Genomic DNA, 26733 nt, shown 5'->3' on the forward strand with positions numbered 1-26733 from the left:
GACTGTTTGTCCCAATATTTAAACAACGGCTACTGAAACACAGGGTCCGCTTAATTAGGATAGGAAGCTATTTTAATAAGTGCTGACAGTCTTAGCGTAAAGAGCAAGATATTGAGGTGGGGGCAACCCCTCATATACAGAATAATTTCAATTCGCTTTTAATTTTAATTTTCCTTTGTTGCTTTTTATGGCACCTGGTATTAACCAAGTGACATATAGCGTTCGCAAATTTTGTCGGTCTGTCGGTCCCGGTTTTTCTACTTTAGGCACTTCCAGGTAAGCTAGGACGATGAATTTGGCAGGTGTATCAGGGACCGGACTAGATTAAATTAGAAATAGTCATTTTCCCGACTTGTCCATCTGGGGGGGAGAGTGGGGGGCGGTTAATTTGGAAAAATTAGAAAAAAATGAAGTATTTTCAAGTTACGAACGGGTAATGGAATCTTAATGAAATTTGATGTTTGGAAGGATATCGTGTCTCATAGCTCTTATTTGAAATACCAACCTGATCCTGTGACATTGGGGGGAGTTGGACGGGGAACCTAACTTCTTGGAAAACGCTTAGAGTGGAGGGATCGGGATGAACATTGGTGAAAAAAATAAGCACAAGTTCTAGATACGTGATTGACATAGCCGGAACGGATCTGCTCTGTTTGGGGGAGTTGAGGGGGGGGGGGTATTTCAAAAAATAGAAAAAAAATGAGGTATTCTTAACTTACGAAGGAGTGATCGGATCTTAATGAAAATTCATATTTAGAAGGCCTTCGTAACTAGAATATCTTACTTTAAATCTCGACCGTATCCAAAGTCATTAAAGGGGGGGAGGGGTAGTTGGGGGAATCGGAAATCTCAGAAAACACTTAAAGCGGAGAGATCAGGATGAAGCTTGGTGGGTAGAATAAAGACAGACCACGATACGTGACTGACATAACCGGAACAGATCCGCTCTGTATCCGGTGACATATGGGGGAGTTGGGGGGGACCTAAAATCTTGAAAACGCTTAGAGTGGAGGGATCGGGATGAATATTGGGGGGATAAGCAGAAGTCCTAGATACGTGATCGGTATAATCGGAACGGATCCGATCTATTTGGGGGAGTTGGGGCGGGGGAGGGTTAATTTGGAAAAATTAGTAAAATAAGGTATTTTTAACTTACGAAGGAGTGATCGTATCTTAATGAAATTTCATATTTAGAAGGACCTCGTAACTCAGATCTCTTATTTTAAATCCCGACCGGATCTAGTGTCATTGGGGGGGGAGGTCGGAAATCTTGGAAAACACTTAAAGCGGAGGGATTAGGATGAAACTTGGTGGGAGGAATAAAAACATGTCAGATATACATGACTGACATAACTGAACTGGATCCGCCCTCTTTGCTGGAGTTGGGGGGGGGGGTAATTCGGAAAAATTAGAAAAAGGAGGTGTCTGTAACTTAAGAATGGGTGATCAGATCTTAATTTGATTTGATATTTAGAAGGATCCTGTGCTTTGGAGCTCTTATTTTAAATCCCGACCAGATTCGGTGACGTTGGGGGAGTTGGAGGGGAAACCAGAATATTTGGAAAACGTCAAAATTGAGGTATCTTTATCTTACGAATGGGTGATCGGATCTTAATGAAACTTGACATATAGAAGGATATTCTGTCTCAGATGCTCCATTTTCAAGTCGAATCGGATCCAGGGACATAGGGGCTGGAGGTGGGAAACAAAAATCTTGGGAAACGCTTAGAGAGGAGAGATTAGGATGAAACTTAATGGGAAGAATAAGCACAAGTTATAGATACGTGATTGAAATTACTGGAACATATTTGTTCACTTTGGAGAAGCTGGGGGGGGGGGTGTTGATTTGGAAAAAAAAATGAATAATTTTTAACTTTAGAACGGGTGACTGGATCTTAATGAAATTTGATATTTCGAAGGAACTCATGTCTCAGCGCTCTTATTTCAAATCCCGACCAGTTCTGTTGACATTGGGGGGAGTTGGAGGGGGAACCGGAAATCTTGGAAAACGCTTAGAGTAGAGAAACCGGGATGAAACTTGGTGGGTAGAATAAGCAAATGTCGTAGATACGTGATTGATGTAACCGTACTGGATCCACTCTCTTTGGGGGAATTAGGGGGTGGAGCTCATTGCTTTGACAAGTTTGGTGCTTCTGGACGTACTAGAACGATGGAAATTGGTATGCGTGTCCGGGAGCTGCACAAATTGACTTGATAAAGTCGCTTTCCTCGATTAGACCGTCTGGGGGGGGGACTGAATGGAGAGAACAAAGAGAAAAAATGAGGTATTTATAACTTACGAGTGGGTGATCGGATCTTAATAAATTTTGATATTTAGAAGGACCTCGTGACTCAGAGCTCATATTTTAAATCCCGACCGACATTAAGCCTCCGACTTTCCTTTTAAATCAATTTATTGATTCTTGGAATTTTGCCTTAGCTCATACCATATGAGCTCTTGGCTCATCCGGCCTCGTCACAAGTGCCATATGAAGTAGAACTTTCAAGTATGCTGCATTAGGCCATCTTGAATTTTATAGGATGTCATTTTGAGGAAATGGACTTGGGAGGGGGCTAAGTACCCTCCGATATTTTTGGTCACTAAAACAGGGCGAAGGAGCGAAGGAGCTCCTTTCTAATCCTATAGAACCATTGAGTCGATGCAATCAACCCTGAAAGAAAAAGAAAAAGAAACATACAAACAAAAACATACAAAATCCGCGGTGTTCCTTCTTCCAAAAAATACAAAATTCCTCTTTTTTGTAGATAGGAACTCGAAACATTCACAGTAGAATCCGCTGACATGTATAATTGATAGCGTTATTTTTATTTGGATCGTATTTTTTTCGGGGACGTTCCTATTTTTTTAAAATAATGCAGATTTCTCAGGCTCATTCCTTTTAATGGGTAACATTAAACTTAATGAACTTTATATACTTGGAATCAATTTAAAAGGCCAGTTCTTTCGATGTATATATTGTTACCAAATTCCGTTTTTTAGAGTTCCAGTTACTATTCGATTGGTCGCTCATAGTGCAAATTATTTTCTGGTCTTTAGAAGACATGGGAATCGTCAGCCCAACTCATCTTAATACCTGATTATCTTGAGGTCAACTCGGTTATTTCCTGTAATTTCTGTTTGGTTTGTTTTTCATTTATTTATTGATGGTGATTTGTGGTGGTTTTACGTTAGGATAATTATTTGACTTTATATCAACTCTTTTTTTGTTTATTATAGCACTTCACTTTTCTTTGAAAAACTTTTTGTACTTTTTAACTATGTGTCTGACGACGGAGGAAAATTTTCGTGCTTATTTCCTTTTCGTTTGTAAAACGCCACGGCATTTATCATATACACCCCATAATTAGAAAAATATCTTTCAATCTCTTTACTTGCATGGAATACTAATAATCGAGGGCGAATTAATCAGTCCCTACAGTTTGAATTTGCGACACTATTAATAGCGAAATTAAGAAATGAATTTCTTCAAAACAAATAAAAAACCGATATTCAAATTTAAAACAACGAAAATTATTCCGTGTTTTTTCGGTCTTGGCATTTACCCCTCCCCCAGAAAATACCCCTCCACCTGGAAAATGCCCCTCCTCCTGGAAAATACTCCCTGTGAAAAATATCCCTGCGGAAAATACCCCCGGCGTTTAACCCCCCACCCCAGAAAAAAACTTCCACCCTGTGGAAAATAAGTCTTTCCAAATTTGTGAATTTTATTATTTTTTTCCGCAGTGGGAAGGAATTTTGGGTCTTGTGTAATGTACGCCACTCACTCAAGTTTACACAAAACTCGAAAACAAACCTGTTTTTTCGTTCGCTCTCATCTTGTTACCGCATTAAATCAATGAATATTGTTTCAACATTATTCATATGCTCTCCAGGTCTTCAGCCTTCGGGTTTAGAATTACGGACAGGGTGCTTTGTTTAAGAAAGCTTTTACCCAATTTTGACACTATACTCCGATTCAAAATACCCCTTTAATCCCTCTAGATGCTTGGTTGATTTTCGTAACAAATCTTTCTATCCCTTTAAAAATAGGAGTGTCTATGGGGCTCAAGTGACACTAACTGATGTACAAAATGTGGACTTCGGCATTTTTCCCCAGAAGAAAGATCATGGATTTGTGTTTGTTTGTTTTTTTTTGTTTTGTTTTTTCAGGGGTCAAACTGGTGATCCTAGAAAATTGGTAGATGGCTCATTTGATCGGAAATCAAAGGCTCTTGTGCCCTTTTTAAGTGAATACAGATATTGGAGGAGAGCTAGCCCCTTCCCGCAACGCTTTTTCCCCAAAATCGTCCTATAAAAAATTTTCAGATATCCATTTTGTTCAGTGTAGTCAAAGGATCTAGTAACTATGTCTTTGGGGATGATTTGATCCCCCAAACCGCGGAGGAAGGGCTTAAAACTATGAACTGTGTCCATTGTTTACATATGGTATTGATTATTGGAAAGTATACAGATATTTTCCGAAGGAGGATTTTCTGTGAGGGAGGGGTATTTTCTACGGGGAGAAATTTTTCGTTAGAAGGAAAGTTTTTGGGGTTCAACCTTCCAGAGGAAATTTTTCACGGATGGGATGAAGGAATTTGCCAGAATTCATATACAAAGTTCGTTTCAGTTGTCTTGTTTTCTCTTTGATGACTGTATTTTATGTGTGGAGATGTCTGGTGGAATTTTCAGCGAGGATGGAATTGTTCAGTGGGAATTCCGAAAGGGTTGGGTGTATTTTACGTAGGAGGAACTTTCCGATGGAGGAGTTTCCCGTGACGCGAGGCAATTTTCAAAACGATGGGAAATTAAATTAAAAAATCAGGTTTTTTCAATTGAAAGTAAGGAGCAACATTAAAACTCAAAATGAACAGAAATCATATCGTATATGAAGGTGTTATCCCGCTTCTCAATACCTTGCTCCTTACGCTGACGCTTAACTGTTTGTTCCAATTTTTGAGAACACTGCTGAAACAAAAGGGTGGTTTGATTAGAATAGGAAGTTTTTTTAAAGTGCTAAATAGTTTAGTGCGAAGAGCATGCTATTGAGGAGGGGGGGGGGGGTAACGTCTTCATATAAGAAATAATATCTGTTCTTTTTGAGTTTTGATGTTGCTACTCTCTTTCAGTTGAAAAAAAAACTTGTTTCTTTTTATTCAATTAAATTTAAAGCGAGCGAAATAAATTCCTGTTATAATTCAAGCTTAAAACGATCAGAAATAACTATTAAAGAATAAATGAAACCTAAACCGAACGAACTTTTTGGTGCAATAAGAAGGGAGATGTCGCCCCGCAGCACCTTTGTCGACATTACTCATGTTCTGCAAAAAATCCTGCCAAACAATTTTATCCCCGCTAAAAATATCCCCTGAACAATTCCACCGTAACATTCTTTCAATATGTAAATTCTGTTTACAAAGAGAAAGAAATAAAAATAAAAATAATTCTGTCGATTAATTCAGGAAAATTATCAAACAAAATCCCCCCCCCCCCCACTGCTGACGATTTTCCCCCTACTTAATCCTCTTCTCCCGCTGAAAACTCCACCGTGACATAGCAAATACTACATGAAACCAATGGAAAAATTGCAAAATCACAGCCCTTTCCCTAAGGCCTGTGGGGTTCATGTCATCCCCAGAGTATTTTTGCCTTTTAATTATGAAAACCAAATGGTTATCTCAAAATTTCATTTGGATGTCTTTGGAGAAATGAGACGGACGTGAAGGGGGCTAGTTGCCCTCCATTCAGTTTGGTCACTTAAAAGGCCACTTAAATTTTAAATTTTTATTCAACTGAGCCCTTTCTCGATTTTTTAGAACCCTTGATTAATATGATCATTCATCGGAACAAATCAAACAAGCGACACCCATCCATGACCTTTAAATAGTGACAAAGACCAGATTGCTTTTCCATAATAAAAATAAGTGCCGTAACAACACATCGAGACATTTTTAATTTTTCAATTGTGGTGCTAAAGGTCCCATTTTGTTTTATATTTGACTTTATTTATATACATTGTTTGTCAAGGATAGCTCTGGGATATGGTGCCGAAATATTTCTAAGACTTAAACAAATTTCACTGTCTAAAGTAAATTCATTGTTGTTATACCTGTTGTAGATTTTGTCCATGATCATTCTTTCACAAAACTGACAATTTCAAACATTTGTGGATAAGAGCTTGAAATCTCTGCAGTTGGATTCTCCGATTTTTTTGTGGTTAGGGAGAGGGGCAGTCAAGGCAGATGCCTCAAGGGTGCATTCTAATGCCAAAACATCTTAATACCCATTGATCCTTCAGGTAAATACAAAATGAGTAGGGAAGATGCTCCTTCGGTTGGAAGTTGAGAGTTCTGTTCCCCCTTTTTTTAAGTCAAAGTGATTGGAGACCAATCAGCCCCTACCCATGAACAGTTTTTATATCTGGTCCAGCTGTCTGTCCCAGTTTTGCTAATTTAGGCACTTCCAGATAAGTTAGGACGATGAAATTAGGCAGGCGTATCAGAGACCGTTATGCTTCTGCATGCGGCAAAGCAAGGGGTTAATTGCGCTGTAGTATTGTCTCTTAAGAATATATACTCACAGCTCCGAGTAAGGCTTAAGCTGCCTCAAAAGTTACTAGGATCACCTCAACATTTTGATCGCACAGTTCCAGTGCGGAAGGGTACTCACCAGGGGGTCGTCTCCTTGGCAACGTTGTTCAATAATAGTGTTTTAGATACGCAGTCGTTATGTTTTTGTTCATGCTTTCTTCAAGCTATTAACATTTCTCTCGTGTATTATGCTGACGACGTTTTCAATATAAGCAGGTCTATCCAACGGATGAAAGAAAACTTTCAAATTATGCAAAATCGATTGTTCATTTAGGTCTCAGATTTATTTCGGATAAGTCTGATATTGTGTTATTTAATTGGAAAGCTGAAGGCCCTTTGCCCACTATTGTTCTTGGTGATAATTGTCTAAGACCCGAAGAAAGTGTTTTTTATCTTGTTATTCTCATTGGTTCCTCACTGAAACTCACTCGCTGGCTCCTTTTTGAACGGAAAATTTGCGCTTCTTATGCTCTATTTATAAAAAATATCACATGTTTTAACCGAAAATCTTAGCGTCCCTTTATAATTCAGTTGCAATACTTCAGTTCCTTTGCCTAGCCCCTTTTTGGCAAATTTTTTCAACTGGTGAAAAAGGTAAACTCAGGGCCACTTTCTTCAGATTTTCTAAATATTTACTTCGGCTTCCCCCTTGAACAGGAAATACTAAAATGATAAAAATGTATAAAATACCTGATCCTGAACTTGCTATTTCCAAACTGATTATTAAGTATAATTCAAAAGTCCAATCCCACCCCTGGAGCAAAATTATCAAAATTTAAGTGTATATATATGTACGTACGTTCAGTTGTAGATTGGTGGGTTTTCAGTTTATAGTTGTTGTTTTCTTCTTCCTGTGGAAGTGTAATGTTTTTTTCCCTTTTCTTTTTTGCTTTTTATATTCCGTCTTTTTTCTGTTGGAACGACGGGTGATAAATAAATAAATAAATTGGCCAAGTGTTAATTTGTTCTAGCTCATAAGTTACTCACTACAGTAAAATCTATTCATTAAGAAATATAATAACATAAATCATGGTAAAAGAATTTTCTGATCAGTTGGATGATTTAGGAAGTGGAAAAGGAGAAGATGGTGGAAGTGTCCGCGAAAGTGGTGGATCCTTTGGGAACTCGATTTAAATCTTTTTTAAAAAAGCAAAGACTTCAACGCGAATATACAAACACATTTGACGATTTACGAAAATGTAATAACGTAAGGAAGGGAGTATACCAATTACATTAGTTTAGGTGAAGGAAAATCAGGAAAAAAATGGTAAGAATTTTTTTAGAAAAATGGCAAATCCTCATTTTGTTCATGAATATCATATAGTACTTGAGCATTGTAATAAGTATTGTTTAATACTGTAATATTGTAATAAGCATTGTAATAAGTTACATATAATATGTAACTTATGTTTCATATGTCTCCGACAGGAAAGTAGTAAGCATATCTGCTTATCACGCGGTGACCGGGTTTCGATTCCCCTTTAGAGGTAGTTAACGGGGAGTGTATTTAGCCTATTTAAATATAACCGTACTAGCCTATGCTAATTTTACAAGATTGTACATATCACTACAACCGTATCTTCTTTATAGTACTTGGTTCTTATAATGCACTTCGTTTTTATCTGATTCTAGTTTTAGGATTTATGGACTATTTCATTTTTTATAATGGGGCGTCATCGTCATTTACTAGGTTGTTAGCTACTGCTGCAACCCGGATTGTTTGCCAAATAAAATTAATATACAAATATAGTTTTGATTATTCATGTGTGGTGAGCCAAAATCAAAACTCGTATTACTTGAAAAACGTTCAGAAATTAAATAAAAGAAAACAAGGTTTTTCAACTGAAAGTAAGGAGCGACATTACACTTATGAACAGAAATGATTCCGTACATGAAAGGGGCTGTCCCCTCTTCAACGTCACGCACTTTACGGTAAAGTTTGACTCTTTGTCAAAGATCTACTTTTTAAAACAATAAAAAACTTTAAAGTAAAGAGCGGGACGTTGAGGAGGGGTCAACCCCTTTCATATACGGAATAATTTCTGCTCGTTTTAACTTTTAATATTGCTCCTTACTTTCAGTTGAAAGACCTCGTTTTCTTTTATTTAGTTGCATTAAAATATTAAAAACATTATTTTATTTTCTGGTGCATCAACTTTTCACCATCAACGCTATTTTTTTTTGCACAAAAAAGTTTTTTCGTAAAATTTGAGCTGAGAAAATTTAAAGCTCTCAAAGTTTAGCATTTATAAAGAAATTACATTTATGAACCTGGAATTCTCTAAAGATATCTGCTTTGCGTCATATAAATCTTTTTCTTAAACATTTCAAAATATTTTGTTATTTATAATTTAGATGATTTTAAATGAATTAACATTTAATTTTGAATAAATTGTCATCTAATTTAAATATTAGGACTAACATAAAATTCTCCCTAAATATATTTCCTTTGCTTTAAAATAACAAGTGAGGATATTTAAATTCCATTTAAATTATATTAATCGAAACCTATCTCAGGTTTTTTATCACAGCCAAAATGTAATATGTCGCAACCCAAAAAACAAACAGTCTAATAATTTCAATATTCCGAAGTAAATGTTTCTCTAAACTGTTGAGTTAATTTACATTTTGGGTCTTAAACACTTTGTTGTATTAAAGTATTAGCATTGTTTGGGCACGACAGAGGTGCATTATTAATTAGTTGCACTTAACTTAGAAAAAAAACTAATAGAAAAGATTCATTGAATATGTTATTGAAATCCTATTTATTCCATATTAGAAAAAAAGTAAGATAATAAGATCTAATTTTTTCGTTTCTCTTATAGCCTATTCTCACACAAGGTTGCAAAGACTAGTTACGAGAGTCTAAGGTAGCCGAAAAGGAATGAAGTAAAAAAAGTAAAGAATGTGCAGGATCTTGCACTACATTGTTTTGCTTTTTACGTCAATATCAATTTCAAATACTTGTGAGGACGATATTTCACGAACTTTCACATGCAAACCCAAGTTTGAAAAAGATTTTCACGCATTTTCAGAGGAAAAATGGCAACCCTGTTCGAAGGTGAGTCACTCATTCGTAACGCTAACAATTAACGCTACCTTTTTCGGTAGTGGTCACCGTCGGTAGTTCGGTAGTTCTGTCAGTGGTCACCGTCGAGTGGCAAAATAAAGATGAAATAAAAAAATAAAAAAAGATTATAAATGATTTCTTTTGGACCTTTAAGATAAATCAAAACCGATCTTGGTAATGGTAAATAGTGACCTATTGCATATTTAACCATGATCAAAATTCTGAAAACAATATAACATTCTGATCATAAGAGTTAAGTAAAATAATCAGTGATTTACAAGAGTAGTCACGGTAAAAAAAGATATATTATTGTTTGTTAGTTTGCTTTTCTTTTATTATTATTTGTTAATTCCTTAATTTTCCTTTCTTTATCTCCAGTCACTTCGTGTGGAAGAGGTGGTCTTTAAAGATTGGGAGGGTGTTCTTTTCTCTTGCTCTAATCTAATTCTACTCTTATTTTTTGAAGTTCCAATCTGATTTTCAATGCGTAGCAATTACTATGTACAACCCTCTCCTCTCTTCATGTCCTTATTTTACCCAGGCACCCCAAACACACGCTTGACATCATAATGATTTTTACAGTACGTGGAAATAAAAGTAGAATAATTACGTTGTTCCTCCCCAAAAAATTACATACAGCGATTCGTGGGGGGAGGGCCTAAATTATACGCATTACTCAATGTTCATATATTTACTTAGTCATCGAAAAAGGAGGGCCAGATATCTGTTCGGTTTGAAACTTCGATGACCTCTCCAGGGACATAAAGGCGGCCAGAAAAATTGGACAGTAAAGCTCTGCCATTGCTTGGTTTGAAAATTACACCTGTTTGCCCTCTGATGAAGGTGACCCAAAACTGAAAAATTACTTTTAGGCTGCACTTGTCCCCCCTAAAATGGTGCATAAAAAAACTTTTTTTTGTGACTGACTTGAAAATTCGCTTATCTTTAATTTAATGGACCAGAAGAACCACAGCTCTAAAACAGCAGCAAGAAGGAAATCGTTTCGTTCCAAAAAAAAAAAAAAAAAAAAAAAACATTGTCTTCCAAAAGGTATTAAACTTGCATTGGCCAAAGGAAGGTTTTGGGTCAAGGTGATAAAAGAATGTTTTGATTGGGGGTGCGGACTATCTAAAGGGAGGTTGGTTGAGTTGACACGTTCCTTCTTCGTACTTGGTATAACTGTGAACACGATAAGCTATTAAATAACATAATTTTTTTTTTTTGAAAGAATAAAATTCAAACAAGCTTGTTTTAAAATTAGAATTATTGAAAAAAAACTTTTGAAAATAAATAGCTGTTTGAAGAAAAACTAAGAGCCAAATTAAATGAAAGGAAAAAGCAGTAAATTTCTTATAATCCTAACTTAGAAAATGAGATTATTACTTTCTGTCCCCTTCGTCTCCATTCAAAATCTCTAAACGCCTAGAAAATAATTTCTATTTTATTGATAAAGGTGTGCAACCTTGACAGTTTATTTCTTAAAAAAAAAAACTGGACGAGCAAAAATTAACTTCAAAAAGCAAATTTTTTCTTACGGAAATGAAGAACAAAGTTTAGCTTTAAAATACAAATATTACTGCTTGGCAGATGACGTAAACTATATAAGAAAAACTAGCTTAAATAAAAGGGCTTGTGATATTCTCTAGTGTCTGCATACTTTTAAAGAACAGCACTTAACTGAAAACTAAGCTTGCTTGAGTTTTAAAGAAAGTTTTAATTGCGGAGAAAAAGTTGATGATATCATGGTCAGTGCGAGGCTATTGAGATTCTAATAAACTAATCCTTTCCTTTCTGCAGCAATTTTCTAAGTTAGGATTATAACTACTTCTTTACTTCTATATTACTATATATATTCTATATGTATATATTCTATATATATATTCTATATATTCTACTATATATATTCTATACTTCTATACTACTATACTACTCTACTTCTTTAAAGTTGTGGTGGTTGTTGCCCAAGTATCTCTGCTGCACAGAAGGACTGAGTCTGCATGTTAAACGGATAGATAGATAGATTTATATAGCAAAAAAAAATGTACAACTAATATAGACAGAAATAATCGGCCGATACTTCTGTGCCGATACTTGTGTGATTTGATTATTAATTGGCGATTAATAATCAAAAAGTATGCATCTTTGTGAGGTGGCTGAAAACCGACTTGTTCTAGATTTTGCTGAGCCTCTTTAGGACTCAAGATGCCCTGGAGATTCTTGCGTTGACTTTCTTTTGACGGATCAATCACGTGACAGAATCAAGCTGAGGTACGGCGGTCATGACTGATGGTTGATTTTGGTTTACCTCGACTCCAGGAAGGGTAGGTTGCGGTGACTTTGGATCAATTAATATGATTCGCATTTACCTCTTGCCGATGTTGATCTCAATTTTACTGGGCTCTTCTCTCGTGACTGTCAGTGCTGCAGCAAGTTCTTTGGGAATGTTTGCCATAAGTGCAAAGTCGTTACCGAAGTAATTGTCTCTAAAAAGTCTGTCACAGAACTTAAGGTCGAAATTCAGTCGAGTAATCGTCTTCATCGTCAGATAGTCAATGGCGCAGTTAAAAAGTTTAGGTGGTATGGCCCATTCCTGCCATACTTCTGTTCAGTTGTTTAACGGGTGGCTACGCATCTCGCTGAGTTGGACATGGCATGTCATTGGTTCATGCAGTTTTCCAAAAAAAGAGAAGCACTTCTGGGGTAGACCGTCTATTTTAGTGTTATGCTCTCTGCTGGGGCATAATATTGTTTTTGTATTTTTTTAAGTTGAATAAAGAAAAAGTTGAAGTTAAAGTTGAGCCAATGCGAATTTGCTTATGGAGCAGCCGGAAATAAATATTGTTTGCTTCTTTGTTTTCTTCAAGGTAGAGTGGAGTGTTTGTCGAGAGGGGATATAGCAAACTGTTCAGCCGGCGCGAAGAGTTCCGTTTTGACCCTCTAGCTACAGCCTTTACGTTTCCATAGTAACAGGATTATTCCAGTCCCAAAATCCTCGGGAATGATCTCAGTGCACTATAGTATACAGAACAGTGTTTGGAGCCACTGTTGCAAGGTAAAACCTTATGCTTCAGGTGCTCAGCAGCTATACCAGAGAAAACAGATATTTTTTATTTTTCAATCTCTGTATGAACCTGGTAACTTTGTTGAGGTGAAATGGCTTCATCAAGACTCAAAGGTGGAATCGTGCGTGCAATCGATACGGCTCTCAGGTTAGGGTATGTTGACATTGAGGAGGGTGGAGAACTAATGTTTCTATCTGTCGAGCTAGGGTGTTTCATCTACTGAGGGGGACCCATTTGGAGTAACATCGATGTTGAATGAGGTGGGTTCACTGGAGGTAAGCTCATCTTCAGCTCGTGGGCCTTGTCTTGGAAAACCTTTTTCTTGTCATGATGTATGGGTATATTTCTGACACCCTTCAGCTTGGTATATGCTGGCATATTACCGTTGAGACAAATTAAACGGCGTTGTTCAGTGGCTTTCGAAGATTCCCATTCTCCCTCGGAATTAAGTAGGGACTCCCAATAAAGTAGGGACTCTTGACTCCCATTTCTTTAGACGGAGAAGGAGAGATGGAGAAGCATTGCTGTGGTTGTTGTTGTGTAGATTGGCTCCACCGTACGTTTGGCAGCTGATGAAAGACAATCTTAATATCTGATTTTACGATGGCATTTAGCGTCAAGTCTTTCCATGTGGTGATGCTCAGCCCACCTTGGTCATTTAGGTTAAGCTGCTGGCCAGAACTCCGTCCATGTTTCTGTCAAGGGTTGATAGTCAGAAGGGCGATAGTTTCTGAGGTAGTGTCTGATCCCTTCATGGCATTTAGTTTCACTTACTGGTCGCCAACCCTACCGATACTAGTCCTGTGGATTTTCAGCAGGCTACTCTATGAATTGTGTGATCCTTTTTGTTAACTTCATTTTTTTTAGTTGATATTTTGTTCCTAGACAGAGGTATAAAGAATGGACGTACGGAAGTAACGGACCTATATACGTTTATCTTTATCGAGACAAACGTAAAAATCAGCCTTTGATCGTGCTTAAACAGGGACGGCTAGTACAATTCCCCGCCTGATATCAAATGGATTGCTTCCACCCGAAGAAGTTGAAAGATTTTGCACCCAAAATTCAGTTACTTTATTTTAGTTGGGGAATTACCCCATTCATTAAAGATCCATTAAATAACTGAGTATATTTTGTTCAAGTCTGTATACCCTGTGATTTTGAAACATATCGGAAAAAAGAAAAAAAAATCACTTAAATTTTATCTTGTTGCGAATAAATACAAGTAAATTCTTTTTTAAACCCTCTTTTTCTCAAAAAGTACTTTTTTGTCCATTTTTAGGCGTCATGAACTTGCTCATTTTCACCATTTTGTCTCTGGTTCATCAAGGACAAAAAATTTTGGCCAGTTTCCTGTCGTAACTTGATACAGTATATTTTTCATTTTCTTTTTTCTTCATTGAGGCCCACCTGGTTATGTTTACATTTACTGTAGGCTAAAGTCAAATGGAGGGAACAAAATTTTGTTATATTATTAGATCTCAAACTCTTAAACAAATCATATTCAAAGTCTATTTTCTTCATTGAGGGCTAATTTCCTTCCAAGATTCAAGCCGATCAGGGATAAATTGAAATTTTAATCCATGTTTCATTGCCATGGATCGATGCAGCCAAATTTACTTCAACATTTTTTAACTGTATTCACTCTACTCGGCCAAGGACTCGTGGATTCTAAATTTCATCTGGATCGATGACTAACTAAACAAGAGCAAGCTCATATGGCACTTGTGACGAGGCAAGAAGAGCTAAGAGCCAAGAGTTCATATGGCATGAGCTCTAAAACATTCTAAGAATCAATAGATTGATTTAAAAGGAAAATCAGAGGCTTAATGCCGGTCAGGATTTAAAATAAGAGCTCTGAGTCACGATCTCCTTCTAAATATCAAAATTCGTTAAGATCCGATCACCCAATCGTAAGTTATAAATACCTAATTTTTAAAATTTTTGCCTCCCAGATGGTCGAATTTGGGAAAACGACTTTATCAAGTCAATTTGTGCAGCTTCCTGACACGCCTTCCAATTTTCATCCTCTTAGCACGTCCAGAAGCACCAAACTCGCCAAATCGCGGAACCCATCTCCTCAACTCCCCCAAAGAGAGCGAATCCAGTACGGTTACGTCAATCACGTATCAAGTATATTTGCTTATTGCTATACACCAAGCTTCATCTCGATTCCTCCACTCCAAGTGTTTTCCAAGATTTCCCCTTTGGTCGGGATTTGAAATAAGAGCTCTGAGGCATCAATTCCTTCTAAATATCAAATTTCATTAAGATCTGGTCACCCATTCTGAAGTTAAAAATACCTAAATTTTTCTAATTTTCCAGACTAACACCACCCAGATCCTCCAAAGAGAACGGATCCGTTCCAATTATATCAATCACGTATCTATGACTTCTGCTTATTTTTCCCACCAAGTTTCATCCCGATCCCTCCAATCTAAGCGTTTCACATGATTTTAGGTTACCCCCCCCAAACTCCCCCCAATATCACCAGATCCGGTCGGGATTTAAAATAAGAGCTTTGAGACACGATATCCTTCTAAATATAAAATTTCGTTGAGATCCGATCACTCGTTCGTAAGTTAAAAATACCTCATTTTTTCTAATTTTTCAGAATTAACCCCTCCCCCTCCAACTACCCCAAAGAGAGCGGATCCGTTCCGGTTGGGTCAATCATGTATCTAGGACTTGTGCTTATTTTTCCCACCAAGTTTCATCCCGATCCCTTCACTCTAAGTGTTTTCCAAAATTTTAGGTTTTCCCCTCCCAACTCCTCCCTAGTTTCACCAGATACGGTAGGGATTCAAAATAATACCTCTGAGACACGATATCCTTCCAAACATCAAATTTCATTAAGATCTGATCAACATCGTAAGTTAAAAATACTTCATTTTTTCTATTTTTTCGAATTAACCGGCCCCCACTCCCCCCCCCCCCCAGATGGTCAAATCGGATATACAACTATTTCTAATTTAATCTGGTCTAGTTCCTGATACTTGCAAATTGCCTAAAGTAGCAAAACTGGTACCAACAGACCGACAGACAGACCGACAGAATTTGCGATTGCTATATGTCCCTTGGTTAATACCAAGTGCCATAAAAAGGGGGAAATGTTACCATATTTTTCGGCGTTGAGAATCCGTTAGTCTTTCATTTTGGACTGATCGAAACTCGCAATAACTGCTCTTTGCCAAGGCAGCTCTGGCTGCTCGGAGAAAAATGCTTTTCACCCATACTCAGGTGAACAAATAGATCGGGGCGTGGGTCCCGACCAAAAGTTTTGCTTATTTGGTCCGATTGTCTCTGCAAACAGAGTCACCTCTGGAGCTGATTGACTCTGGAAGCCGTTCGAAAACACATTTTCCGGTACTTCTTTGGTTCGATTCTTGGGTAAACTGGTCAGAGATCGGGCCGTCACATAAATCCTAATGTCCTTCTGAAAGATTTTTTAAAAGATCATTTTGTGCTTTCTTATTGTTTTTTTTTTTCTTCTTTTTTTGTTTATGGAAGTGCTACTGCTACCATTATGCTTTTTAATTAAAAAATTAAATACTATTGCAGTACATCATTTCCATTCAGTTTTTAAGCTACTGAAAAGTAATATTAATAAGTAAATTAAAAAGTCAAAGCAATATTGTAAAAAAAGTAAATTGCTATATATTTTTTTAAAAGAATATAGCCCTACTGTGCATGATCAAATATTAATGAGAAATATAATGAGATACCTTCAGAAAATTGTTTCACAGAACAAATGATAAACAAAACAATGTCTATAAATGGACGACTTTTTTTTTTTTGGTTCAATGCAATCTGTAGTTAAAGATTTTCTTTTCTAGGTTTCCTTCGGTCTGGACATAATTTGTTCTTGCAAAAAAAGCGTTGACAATGGAACCCATATCAATTGTGATGGAGTTACTTTTCATGGAGATTTTCCACTTTTACCTTATCGTCATGAAATTCACTCTTTTCGCCAAAGACACTCAGGATTACAAAGTCTTCCCTCCCAGATTTTTACAGCTAGCAGGTTACCACTGAAATATGTCGATTTTTCATATAATAAAATTCGAAGATTTCCAGAGAGATTGTTTGAAGGTTAGTAAAGTCTAGCAGCCATAGTTTAAAAATGCCAAATTGATAGAAATTAATGCGATAAAAATAGTAATAAAAAAATATTAAGTTAAGATGTAATAACTTATTGCCAAACAGAAAATTAATTTTGATCATTCATACGTCGCAACTAGTTTTGAAGCGCTACATGTACAATTTTTTTTAATTCAGTTCAGAATCGCTAAAGCTTTTAGGTAAACTGCAAATATATTTACAATGCCTGAGCAATAGTTTTAATGTTTTAATTCAAACTAAAAAAATACCTGAAAATTTTAAAATTAATTTTTTTTTGTTAGATTAAATCTACTCGCTACGCGATTAAACTGACAGGTTTGAATGCAACCAGTTATGTAATGTCAGTAGGAAGGCCCCAAAAACGAATATTTGCAATTACTACAAATTGTGATTCGATATTTTAATAAGGGATTACAGCAGTCCAAAAACCTTAAAAAAGAAAATCAAAAGTTTCAAGCCTAGTACATATCGTTGTTAGAACTCGAACTAGCTTCAACAATCAAATATCTTTGAAAAGACTGAAGTATGAAAAGACGGTATATTGTGTAGGGTTTCTTTCCACACTTCGTTACATTTTCTTCGTTCAATTTCAGGTGGTTGCAGAACTTTTAAGCTACATTGTCTTTTCACACGAGAAAATGCACCTTATAACATTCCATGATTAAAGACTGGAGCACTAAGGTCGACGCCAACAAATTAAAAAGTTTGCCTTTGCGACTTATGTATTGGTAAATGCGGGGCAAAGTGGAAATTGATGTCAGTGAGCAGTACACCCTAGCTGACCTTTACTACAGTCCACCGTAGCTCGGGATATGTGAACTTCTTTTCCCGATTTTCACTAGCATTTTTTTGACTTTTGACTAGACATGACTTTTTTTGGATATCGTAACTAAATAGTCATCTTCAGGCTTCAGTTGGTATAATGCAGTGTCCTTCCACATAGGTTTCTGCTTCGTTGTAAACCATGCACCGTTCATTTTTGACAATCTATATTGAAGCACAATCACATTACCTGTATACGTATTTATTATAGATGCTTTACCGGACCTATATTTCTAACATATTCGACGTTAATTTGACATTCAAATTTTTTAAACATATAAGGACTGTATGTGGCGACATGACGATTATCATGAGTAATTCAGGGATTATTCGAATCTTTTCAATAAACAGCACGGTCATGTGAAAATTCTTCTCTATTCATTTCGTCTAACTCTGGATCATAACGACGCCGATACTTTGGTTTTTCAGCATCGGCTAGAGATGTGACTGAATTGTATTGCTTTGGAAAAATGAAGCGGCACATTTCCATTTTTTGATCATGCAACTCGCATGTGGATTGAGTTTTCCACACGGATTATGAACCATCCACTTTAAGACTAATCCACTTAATAAGACTAATCCACTTAATAGTGTATAGTTGGAATTTGGAATTCCATCTGAAATAAAATCATCTATTTCAACTGGATTATGGATTCGATCCTGAAGGCTCATGATCAATAGCAAATGTAAAAGTGGTAGTCAACGTTTTTGAAATTAAATCGTATACATATATGCTGTCATCTTTCCAAATATGTGTTCCTTATCAATATCATTGATTATATTGTTAAATTTTAGTTTTGCAATTCGAGTGACGATATCGGGACGATCTTGAGGGGACTGTTCTATAATAGAGTTATAATCAAATTAATGCTTGCTGCGTCTTCAAATTCAGGCCAATCAGGATTGCAAGTCACAGTTATAAAGAAATTTGGGGGTCCGAGGCGACAAACAATAGCCAAGGCGTCTTCATAATGTTCAGCAAAGGAGTGTGTTGATCCGAAGTATGATGACGGTAGTATTAATTTTTCGCCAGCGAATGCATTTTGTTTCGAGGCTAAGTTCCTGAGAAGTCGTGCAACACCTACGTAGTTTCCAGCTATAATAGGTATTTTGGTTAAATTTAACCCAGTCAATATGATCGTGCTCAACACGAATATCGGTATCGACAAGGTATTGTGGGAAAAGTCTTTCGCCAAAATGCAAAGCATTAAAACCAATCCGACGCAGGTCGGGTGTCACAGCTTGCACAGAGAGGCTTTTGGCTTTTTCAGGTCAAAAAGCAATACGATGCCTTGCTAATTCAAGCCGTGTTTTATGTCTACGACTTACATAAGGTGTTTAAAGTGGCATAACACTTGACCGTCCTGAAGTTCCAGCTGTATAAAACACTGGGTAGGTAAAGGGCTCCACACGATGATCAGTATTCTTTAAAATGACGAGATTTCTGCCACGTTGTCTTACAACCATTTCGTTTAGTGGAACAGTACGGCCGGCATTAAATGCTTCATTAATACTTGTAATACTTTATTACATGCAGGAGGGTTGAACCGTCTATAATCGACACCATCTGGCACAGTACAAATGAGCTGAACGTTCGGAGGCTGTTGTCCCAGTGATTTGCATCATCCTCCACTTCAAGCATTTTTTTGTAACCTTTGTAGTCGTTTATGTCTCGTAATATTTCTTCCAAGAGATTCATTAGCACTTCAGTTGACTCTGGGGAAGCATGTGATGCCCTTCAAAGACCCCATGCGATTTCGATGTATGTCTACCAGAACCAATCTTGTTTCACAACTATTGATTTTCGAGAAGTGTTTGATCTAACTTTGATATCCGTGCAAGTTTAGGAGTTGCGAAAATAACAAATAAATTGAGTCGTCAAAAATCGAAGGATATACAATAATGGTATAAGCAAAGAAGCCTTATGAATCAGCTTCCTCTTATCGATCGCAACTAAGTTGTAAGAAAAAAACATCTAGAGCTTCTTAATTCCTTTTCAACAAATTATACATAACACTTAAATATAAGTTAACAGCCTTGGTGATATACATACCGTTCTGTACATCTATGAGCTATATTACATGCGAACTCCTTCCAAATTGTGGGAGGGACCATATTAGCTATGTCCACCGCATGAGGGTTAACGCTATTTATGACACAACTTAACTTTGGTGATATTTATTCGTCTTTTCCGTTATGGTTGCAGTGGTAACTGAAACACTGAAACCGAGTAAACAGCAAACTACATCTGATAGTAGCCAAAAGCCTAAAAATGCGCTCTTGAAAAAATTGAACTGATTAATTACAAAAGATTATCGTTAAACGCTAATTCAAAACTATTCTTTCAATTACTTCTAACAATAATAGTTTACCCAGAAAACAATTGATTTGAATCATAGGCCGAACAATAGCCCTTTTTTAAAAAAAGGATCAAGGTGGGTTCTCTTTTTTTTCACCAAGGCACTTTGAGCGGAAAGAATGGTAAAAAATTCGGAAAGAAATCATTCAATTTGAAATTGAAATTTCTAGCGCCTTTTTTAAAAGTCAAAAGTGATTGTAGGGCAACTATACCCCCTCCCATAGTATGTCGCTGGGAATGTCAACCCCCCCCCCCCTCTACAGCCCTCGGGGCAAAGCCTATAAGCTATGTAATTCATCCATTGCCTACATACATATTTGTTATCGGGAAAGTGGACATGTTTGACCCTTAGTGTCCAACAAGCCAAGGACATTCAGGTGATGCTACCTTTAGGCATGTTGAGACATATGTTGAACTAATCAAAAGGCGATCAGTAGATACTGCTGTTAGTTCTGCTACTACTGCTACTGCAACTACTATTAACGAAAATAAGGGTGTTAAGTTGAAACTTTCAGAGAGTTTCTGGGTTTTTGGGTTTTTAGCTAGACCAAACGTATTATGTGCGGGTTTGTTGCCAAAAGGGCATATCAGTGAGACCCCTGTATGATCTAGGGCATTAAATTGAAACTTTTGGAGCATGTTAGAGGGGGGGGGGGACACCCAAAATTACAATGTTGAATCGTTTTACTACTACTGCTAAAACTGCCACTAGAACTACTGCTGCCGCTGTCACTACTACTAATACTACTACTGAAGCTAAGGGTATTAAGATAACACTTTAAGAGAATGTTCCTGAATATTACTCACCTTAAAAATTCTGACGATAACTGGTTATAGTTTTTATGGCACTTGGTATTAACCAAGTGACATATAGCGACCGCAAATTCTGTCGGCCTGTCTGTCCCGGTTTAGATAGTTTAGGCACTTCCAGATACGCTAGGACCATGAAATTTGGCAGGCGTATCAGGGACCAGATCAAATTTAAATAGAAATAGTCGTTTTCCGGATACGGCCATCTGGGGGTGGAATGTGGGACGGTTAATTCGGAAAATTAGAAAAAATGGGGTATTTTTAACTTACGAACGGGTGATCGGATCTTAATGAAATTTGATATATAGAAGGTATCGTGTGTCAGAGCTGTTATTTTAAATCCCGACCGGATTTGGTGATAATGGGGGGAGTTGGAGGTGGAAACCTAAAATCTTGGGAAACGCTTAGAGTGGAGGGATCGGGATGAAACTTGTTGGAAAAAATAAGCACAAGTCCTATATACGTGATTGGCACAACCTGAACGGATCCGCTGTCTTTGGGGGAGTTGGAGGGGAGGGTTAATACTGAAAAATTAGAAAAAAATGAGGTATTTTTAACTTACGAAGGAGTGATCGGATCTTAATGAAATTTCAGATTTAGAAGGACCTCGTAACTCAGATCTCTTATTTTATATCCCGACCGGATCCAGTGTCATTGGGGGGAGTCGGGATGGGAGGAACCGGAAATCTTGGAAAAGGCTTAGAGTAGAAAGATCAGGATGAAACTTGGTGGGAATAATAAGCAGAAGTCCAAGATACATGGCTGACATAACCGTACTGGATCCGCTCTCTTTGGATGAGCTGGGGAGGGGGGGGGATTCGGTAAAAATTAGAAAAAATGAGGTATTTGTAACTTAAGAACGGGTGGTCAGATCTTAATGAAATTTGATATTTACAAGGATCTTGTGCTTCTAGCTCTTATTATAAATCCTGACCAGATCCGGTGACATTGGGGGAGTTGGAGGGGGAAACCGGAATCGAGGTATCTTACGAATGAGTGATCGGATCTTAATGAAATTTGATATATAGAAAGATTTTATGTCTCAGATGCTTCATTTTCAATTCGAATTGGATCCGGGGACGTAGGGGGTTAGAGGGGGGAAACCGAAGTCTTGGAAACTGGAAATCTTGTAAAACGCTTAGAGTGGAGAGATCGGGATGAAACTTGATGGGAAGAATAAGCACAAGTTCTAGATACGTGATTTACATTATGGGAATGCTTTAGATCTCTTTGGGGGATTTGGGGGGGGGGGCTGTAATTCAGAAAAATTTGAAAAATTGAGGTATTTTTAACTTAAGAACGGGTGATCGAATCTTGATGAAATTTGTTACTTAGAAAGAACTCATGTCTCCGAGCTCTTATTTTAAATCTCGACCAGATCTGGTGACATTTGGGGAGTTGGAGGAGGAAACCAGAAATCTTTGAAAACGCTTGGAAAACGAAACTAGTGGAAGGATTGGGCTAAAACTTGGTGGGTAGAATAAGCAAATGTCGTAGATACGTGATTGACGTAACCGAACTGGATCCGCTCTCATTGGTGGATTTAGGGGGGTCCAGTGCTTTGAGGAGTTTGGTGCTTCTGGATGTGGTAGGACGATGAAAATTGGTAGGCGTGTCAGGGACCTGTATAAATCGACTTGACAAAGTTGTTGTCCTCGACTCGACCATCTGGGGGCTGAAGGGGGAGGAAAGAATAAAAAAAGATGTATTTCTAACTTATGAGTGGTTGATCGGATTTTAAATGAATTTTGATAGTTAGAAGGACCTCTTGTCTCAGAGCTCTTATTTTAAATCCCAACGGCATTAAGCCTCTGATTTTCCTTCGATCCATTGATTCTTAGTGTTTTGCTACAGCTCATGCCATATGAGCTCTTGGCTCTTCCGGCCTCGTCACAAGTGCCATATGAGCTCTTAGTGTTCATTTATGTAGAGTTATTCCAGTTTCTACCTCGTGCACTGTTTTAGTTTGATAAAATATCATCTTAATGTGTTTCATTGTTACAGGCATTGAAAAATCACTCGAAGTGTTTCGTGCATCTAATAATTTGCTTGGTGATCAGTTGAATCCATTTTTTAGCAGCAGTGAATTGAACAGACTTCGAGCTTTGAAGATATTGGATTTGAGCTCCAATCAGATAAAGAACATCGATGAAAATGCCTTTCGAAATCTGGAAAAACTAGAGGTATAGCACGAACAGCTTTTGAATATAAGGAGAGCTTAGTTGAGCCTAATGATGACATTTTACTTCCTTCTTTATTAACTTTTACGTCATCATATTATGAAGTATCCTTTAACCATTTTGTTTTTCATATCAGTTTATCCTATTTCACACCCTTAACTTACCTAAATCTCTTCGTTTGCATTGTTGATTTGTTTAAAATTAGAATTGTGTTATTGAAAAGATCCTGGAAATGGGCTAATGGTTTTTCAATAGAGTTTATCATTATTAATCCGTAAAATATCCGCGAATGTGGAGATAAAATCCCTTTTAGCATATTATCTACCAACCATGTAGAAGTATGCAACATGATTGGAAATCATTGTCACTTTTTGGATAATGTGAGTTATTGTAAAATGACCAGAGATGCATATACACTGAGATGCCGGGAAAGACAGTTGTTTTAAGAGATTATATATAATAGCAAGAAATGTAACACAAAGTAAGCATTTAAAATCCTTTACAGACTATTAGATAAGACCTTAGTTATGACTTCTTTTAAACACATCACCCTTTTACTTAAGTGGCCACGAGCTGGGGGTCTTGCACCATGCTGAGTATGTTTGTATTTCTGCCAGTACCCTCTAAAAAAAATATCAGACTGTCTGACAGTGTTAGCAGCAGTTTAAAAATAAAGCTCAAGAAGGTATCCCCCCCCTCTTCTCAAGTGGGAGACAGAAGCATCGGCTCTTATTTCGCTAGCAAAGTCAGCGTCAATTGCCTCGTGGAAGTCATTTTCTCCTCCTTAATATGGATCGTGGTCAGCTGAATTTTTTCCTTATTGATGAACCGATTGCAGACCATTAATGCTCCTACCAAATTCTCTCCAGTAACCCAAACTGTTGATCATAACCGGGGAAATTTGATCAAACTGGAGCCTCCTAGTTCGAAAACTAAATATCCCTAGCCCTGATCATTCAGAACCCCCGTGATTTATGGTATCATCCATATATATTGGCAGCTTATTCATCCTATTTCATCACCTAATATTGTCAAAGCAACTTTCGGGCCGAAGATCAGATTATCATGCGTAATCTTAGCCTAAAAGGTCTTGGTGAAGAGGAATAATTCTTCTTTGAGGGTTTGGTAATCCCATTTGTTGATCTTTGTTAAGATCAATTTTACAACAACTGCAAAACCTCTATTTTCTTGTGGGGTCTCAAGATTCCCTTTTAAATCTCTCTTTATTTGGGGGAACTCATTTATCGGATAACCCTTTGAAGTTATATTTTTTAATATATTAGTCCTGGCTCTTTTGTTTACCTTCTGATAGAGAGTGGCTGACGATCGGTGACCTCTGCCTATCTACTTCTGGCCATCTCTTCTTGGGCAGCATCATGTGGAGATATAAATCCTACGGTTCAGCTGTCCTTAGCCTCTTGGCTTCCCTCTTCTCTCTTTTTTTTTTTAACAGGGTTATCTAGTACTCCTTTTTCAATTGAACTTTGGTTTCATATAACCCTGATTGAACTTACTGAATGGACTTCGTATAATTTCTTTGACTTCTTAGCAAAATGGTAGTATGTACCATAAAGTTTTGGTAAATAATATCATCAATCCTGATTTCGAAAAATAAATTTTAATTCTTTTTTTAATTTTTTTTTGTATTACAATATTTTTCGATTTTTGTGCCTATTAAATTTTAGACGTTCAATCTCACGAGAAGTAGGGTAGAAGACATACACTCTTCTATATTCGACCTAAAACAAATTTTTAAGTTGTAATCACTCATCAATTTCGTAAACATATTAGAGGTAACTTTTTTTTAGACAAGGTGAATTTTTTTTTTCAAGGCAAAGAGACAGATCTAAATCTTCTAATAGCTCAAGCTTGCACTGGTTTTCCAGGAATAGAATTATTTTTTTTTTATTATTTTAAAGTTTTGAGTCTATGAATTCTCTAGATTTTGTTTAAATGAAATGCCATAGCTTCGAGGCTTATTACCTCTTCGACAACTTAAGCTAAATTTCCCTGTCTCTCATAAATTTTTGTAGATAATGCTGAAAATTTTTATTTCGGAATAGAAGCTCCAATTTGTTTTAAATGGCTTGAAAAGTAAGCAAGAAGACACGTATTTTTCTATTTCTTAAATCAAACTGTGCACTAAGAAATAAAAATGAACCAAATGAGCCTTTTCACGGATATTCATTAACCGCTGCAAGTAGTGCATAATCTTAATTCAAATGAAAACAACAGGGATTTAGAGATTGATTATTACTTTTGTTTCGAAGATTACTTTTGAAAGATTACTAATCTTTTCGAAGACTACTTTTGATTACTTTAGTCGTCCTTAAAAATTTTGAAAAACTGTAAAACTTTAGCGCAACTATTGTTTCGACTACCATTCAGCCGTGTTGCTCCTTAATTATAGTTCGTTACCATCACTGTAGATGTTGGCTTGAGGGGCTGGCGCGCAATGTGGGGAAGGTAAGCCGGAAGAGTGTGCATAAGGATGGTTGGTCCCCAACCTCCCATTGCGCTTCCTGGCTGAAGGGCCGTGAAACGGAGACCAGCACAGTGGGTTTGGGTCTTAAGGGTCTAGAGCCGTCTTACTTACTACTACACTACTGTAGATAAATTCAAATATAAATTTACCTACAATTTATTTTTTATCTACTAAATTTATCCCCTGTAGATCTAAGTTTATCTGCAGTGGTTATAGCTTATAGTGCTGTTTTATACACTCAACCCCTTACGCTACTTTGCTGGAACACTCACCGCCACCTTGGTACCGAAGCTCTAGTTTTAGCTGTCTAATCTAGTTTCACCTGTTCTTCTTGTGCATAGCATAATTAAACAGTAGCGGAAATTCATGTGTTCTCCATTAAAGGTTTTTGGGACGCATCAGTCGCACACCTTTCTTCATGAGTCTGCCGTTTTAAATATTTTTGCTATGCTTGCAACTGAAGCTATTGCTGTGACGCAAAGGGAAAGTTCCATTTCCACGCGCTGTGATGTGTCCCATTTCTGAGCCAAATTTTCACTACTGTTTAATATTTAATCTGTGATCTTGTGTTGATCAATTTGTTTCCTGTCAGTGGCGGATCCAGGGGGACCCTTCACCCAAGATTTTTTGGCACCCTCATTTCTTGTTCTTTTTTGCTTTTTTATGGCCCTTGGTATTTGCCAAACTGACATTAAGCAATCGCAAATTCTGTCGGTCTGTCTGTCTGTCTATCGGTCCCGCTTTTGCTATTTTGGGCACTTCCAGATAAGCTAAAACGATGAAAGGGGGCAGTCTATCAGGGACAGACGAGATTAAATGGGAAATGTCTCTTCTCTGATTCGGACATCCCGGGGAGGAGTGGGGGGGATGATTAAGTCGGAAAAATTATAAAAATTTAGGTATTTTTAACTTTTGAACGGGAGATTGTATCTTCATAAAATTTGATATTTAGAAGAATCTCGTGCTTCAGAGCGCTTATTTTAAATCCCGACCAGATCCGGTAACACTGGGGAGTGTTGGAGGGGGAAACCGGGAACCTTGGAAAACGCTTAGAGTGGAGAGATCACGATGAAACTTGGTGGATAAAATAAGCACAAGTCCTAAATACGTGATTGATATAACCGGAACAGATCCGTTCTCTTGGGGGGAGTGGGGGGGTTATTTCTGTTCATTGGGAAGATTATAAAAATTGGGTATTTTTAATTTATGAACGGATGATCGAATCATAATGA

General features: G+C 37.2%; 1 protein-coding gene across 2 annotated transcripts in view; it reads left to right on the top strand.

The window, feature by feature from the left end:
• Positions 1-26733, top strand: part of LOC136033270 (chaoptin-like) — a 65732-nt gene that overhangs the window by 9699 nt on the left and 29300 nt on the right. The window contains exons 1-4 of one of the 2 annotated variants that reach the window (XM_065714033.1): positions 7395-7452; positions 9417-9652; positions 16560-16815; positions 22841-23019. In XM_065714033.1, the coding sequence (XP_065570105.1) occupies positions 9497-9652; positions 16560-16815; positions 22841-23019 (591 nt within the window). In that variant the 5' untranslated portion in view covers positions 7395-7452; positions 9417-9496. Of the gene's footprint in view, positions 1-7394; positions 7453-9416; positions 9653-16559; positions 16816-22840; positions 23020-26733 lie in introns of those variants that run through there. The other variant, XM_065714030.1, reaches the window with a different exon arrangement.

This window comes from Artemia franciscana, chromosome 1 (assembly GCF_032884065.1).
Source record: "Artemia franciscana chromosome 1, ASM3288406v1, whole genome shotgun sequence".
Classification (NCBI taxonomy): Eukaryota; Metazoa; Arthropoda; class Branchiopoda; order Anostraca; family Artemiidae; genus Artemia; species Artemia franciscana.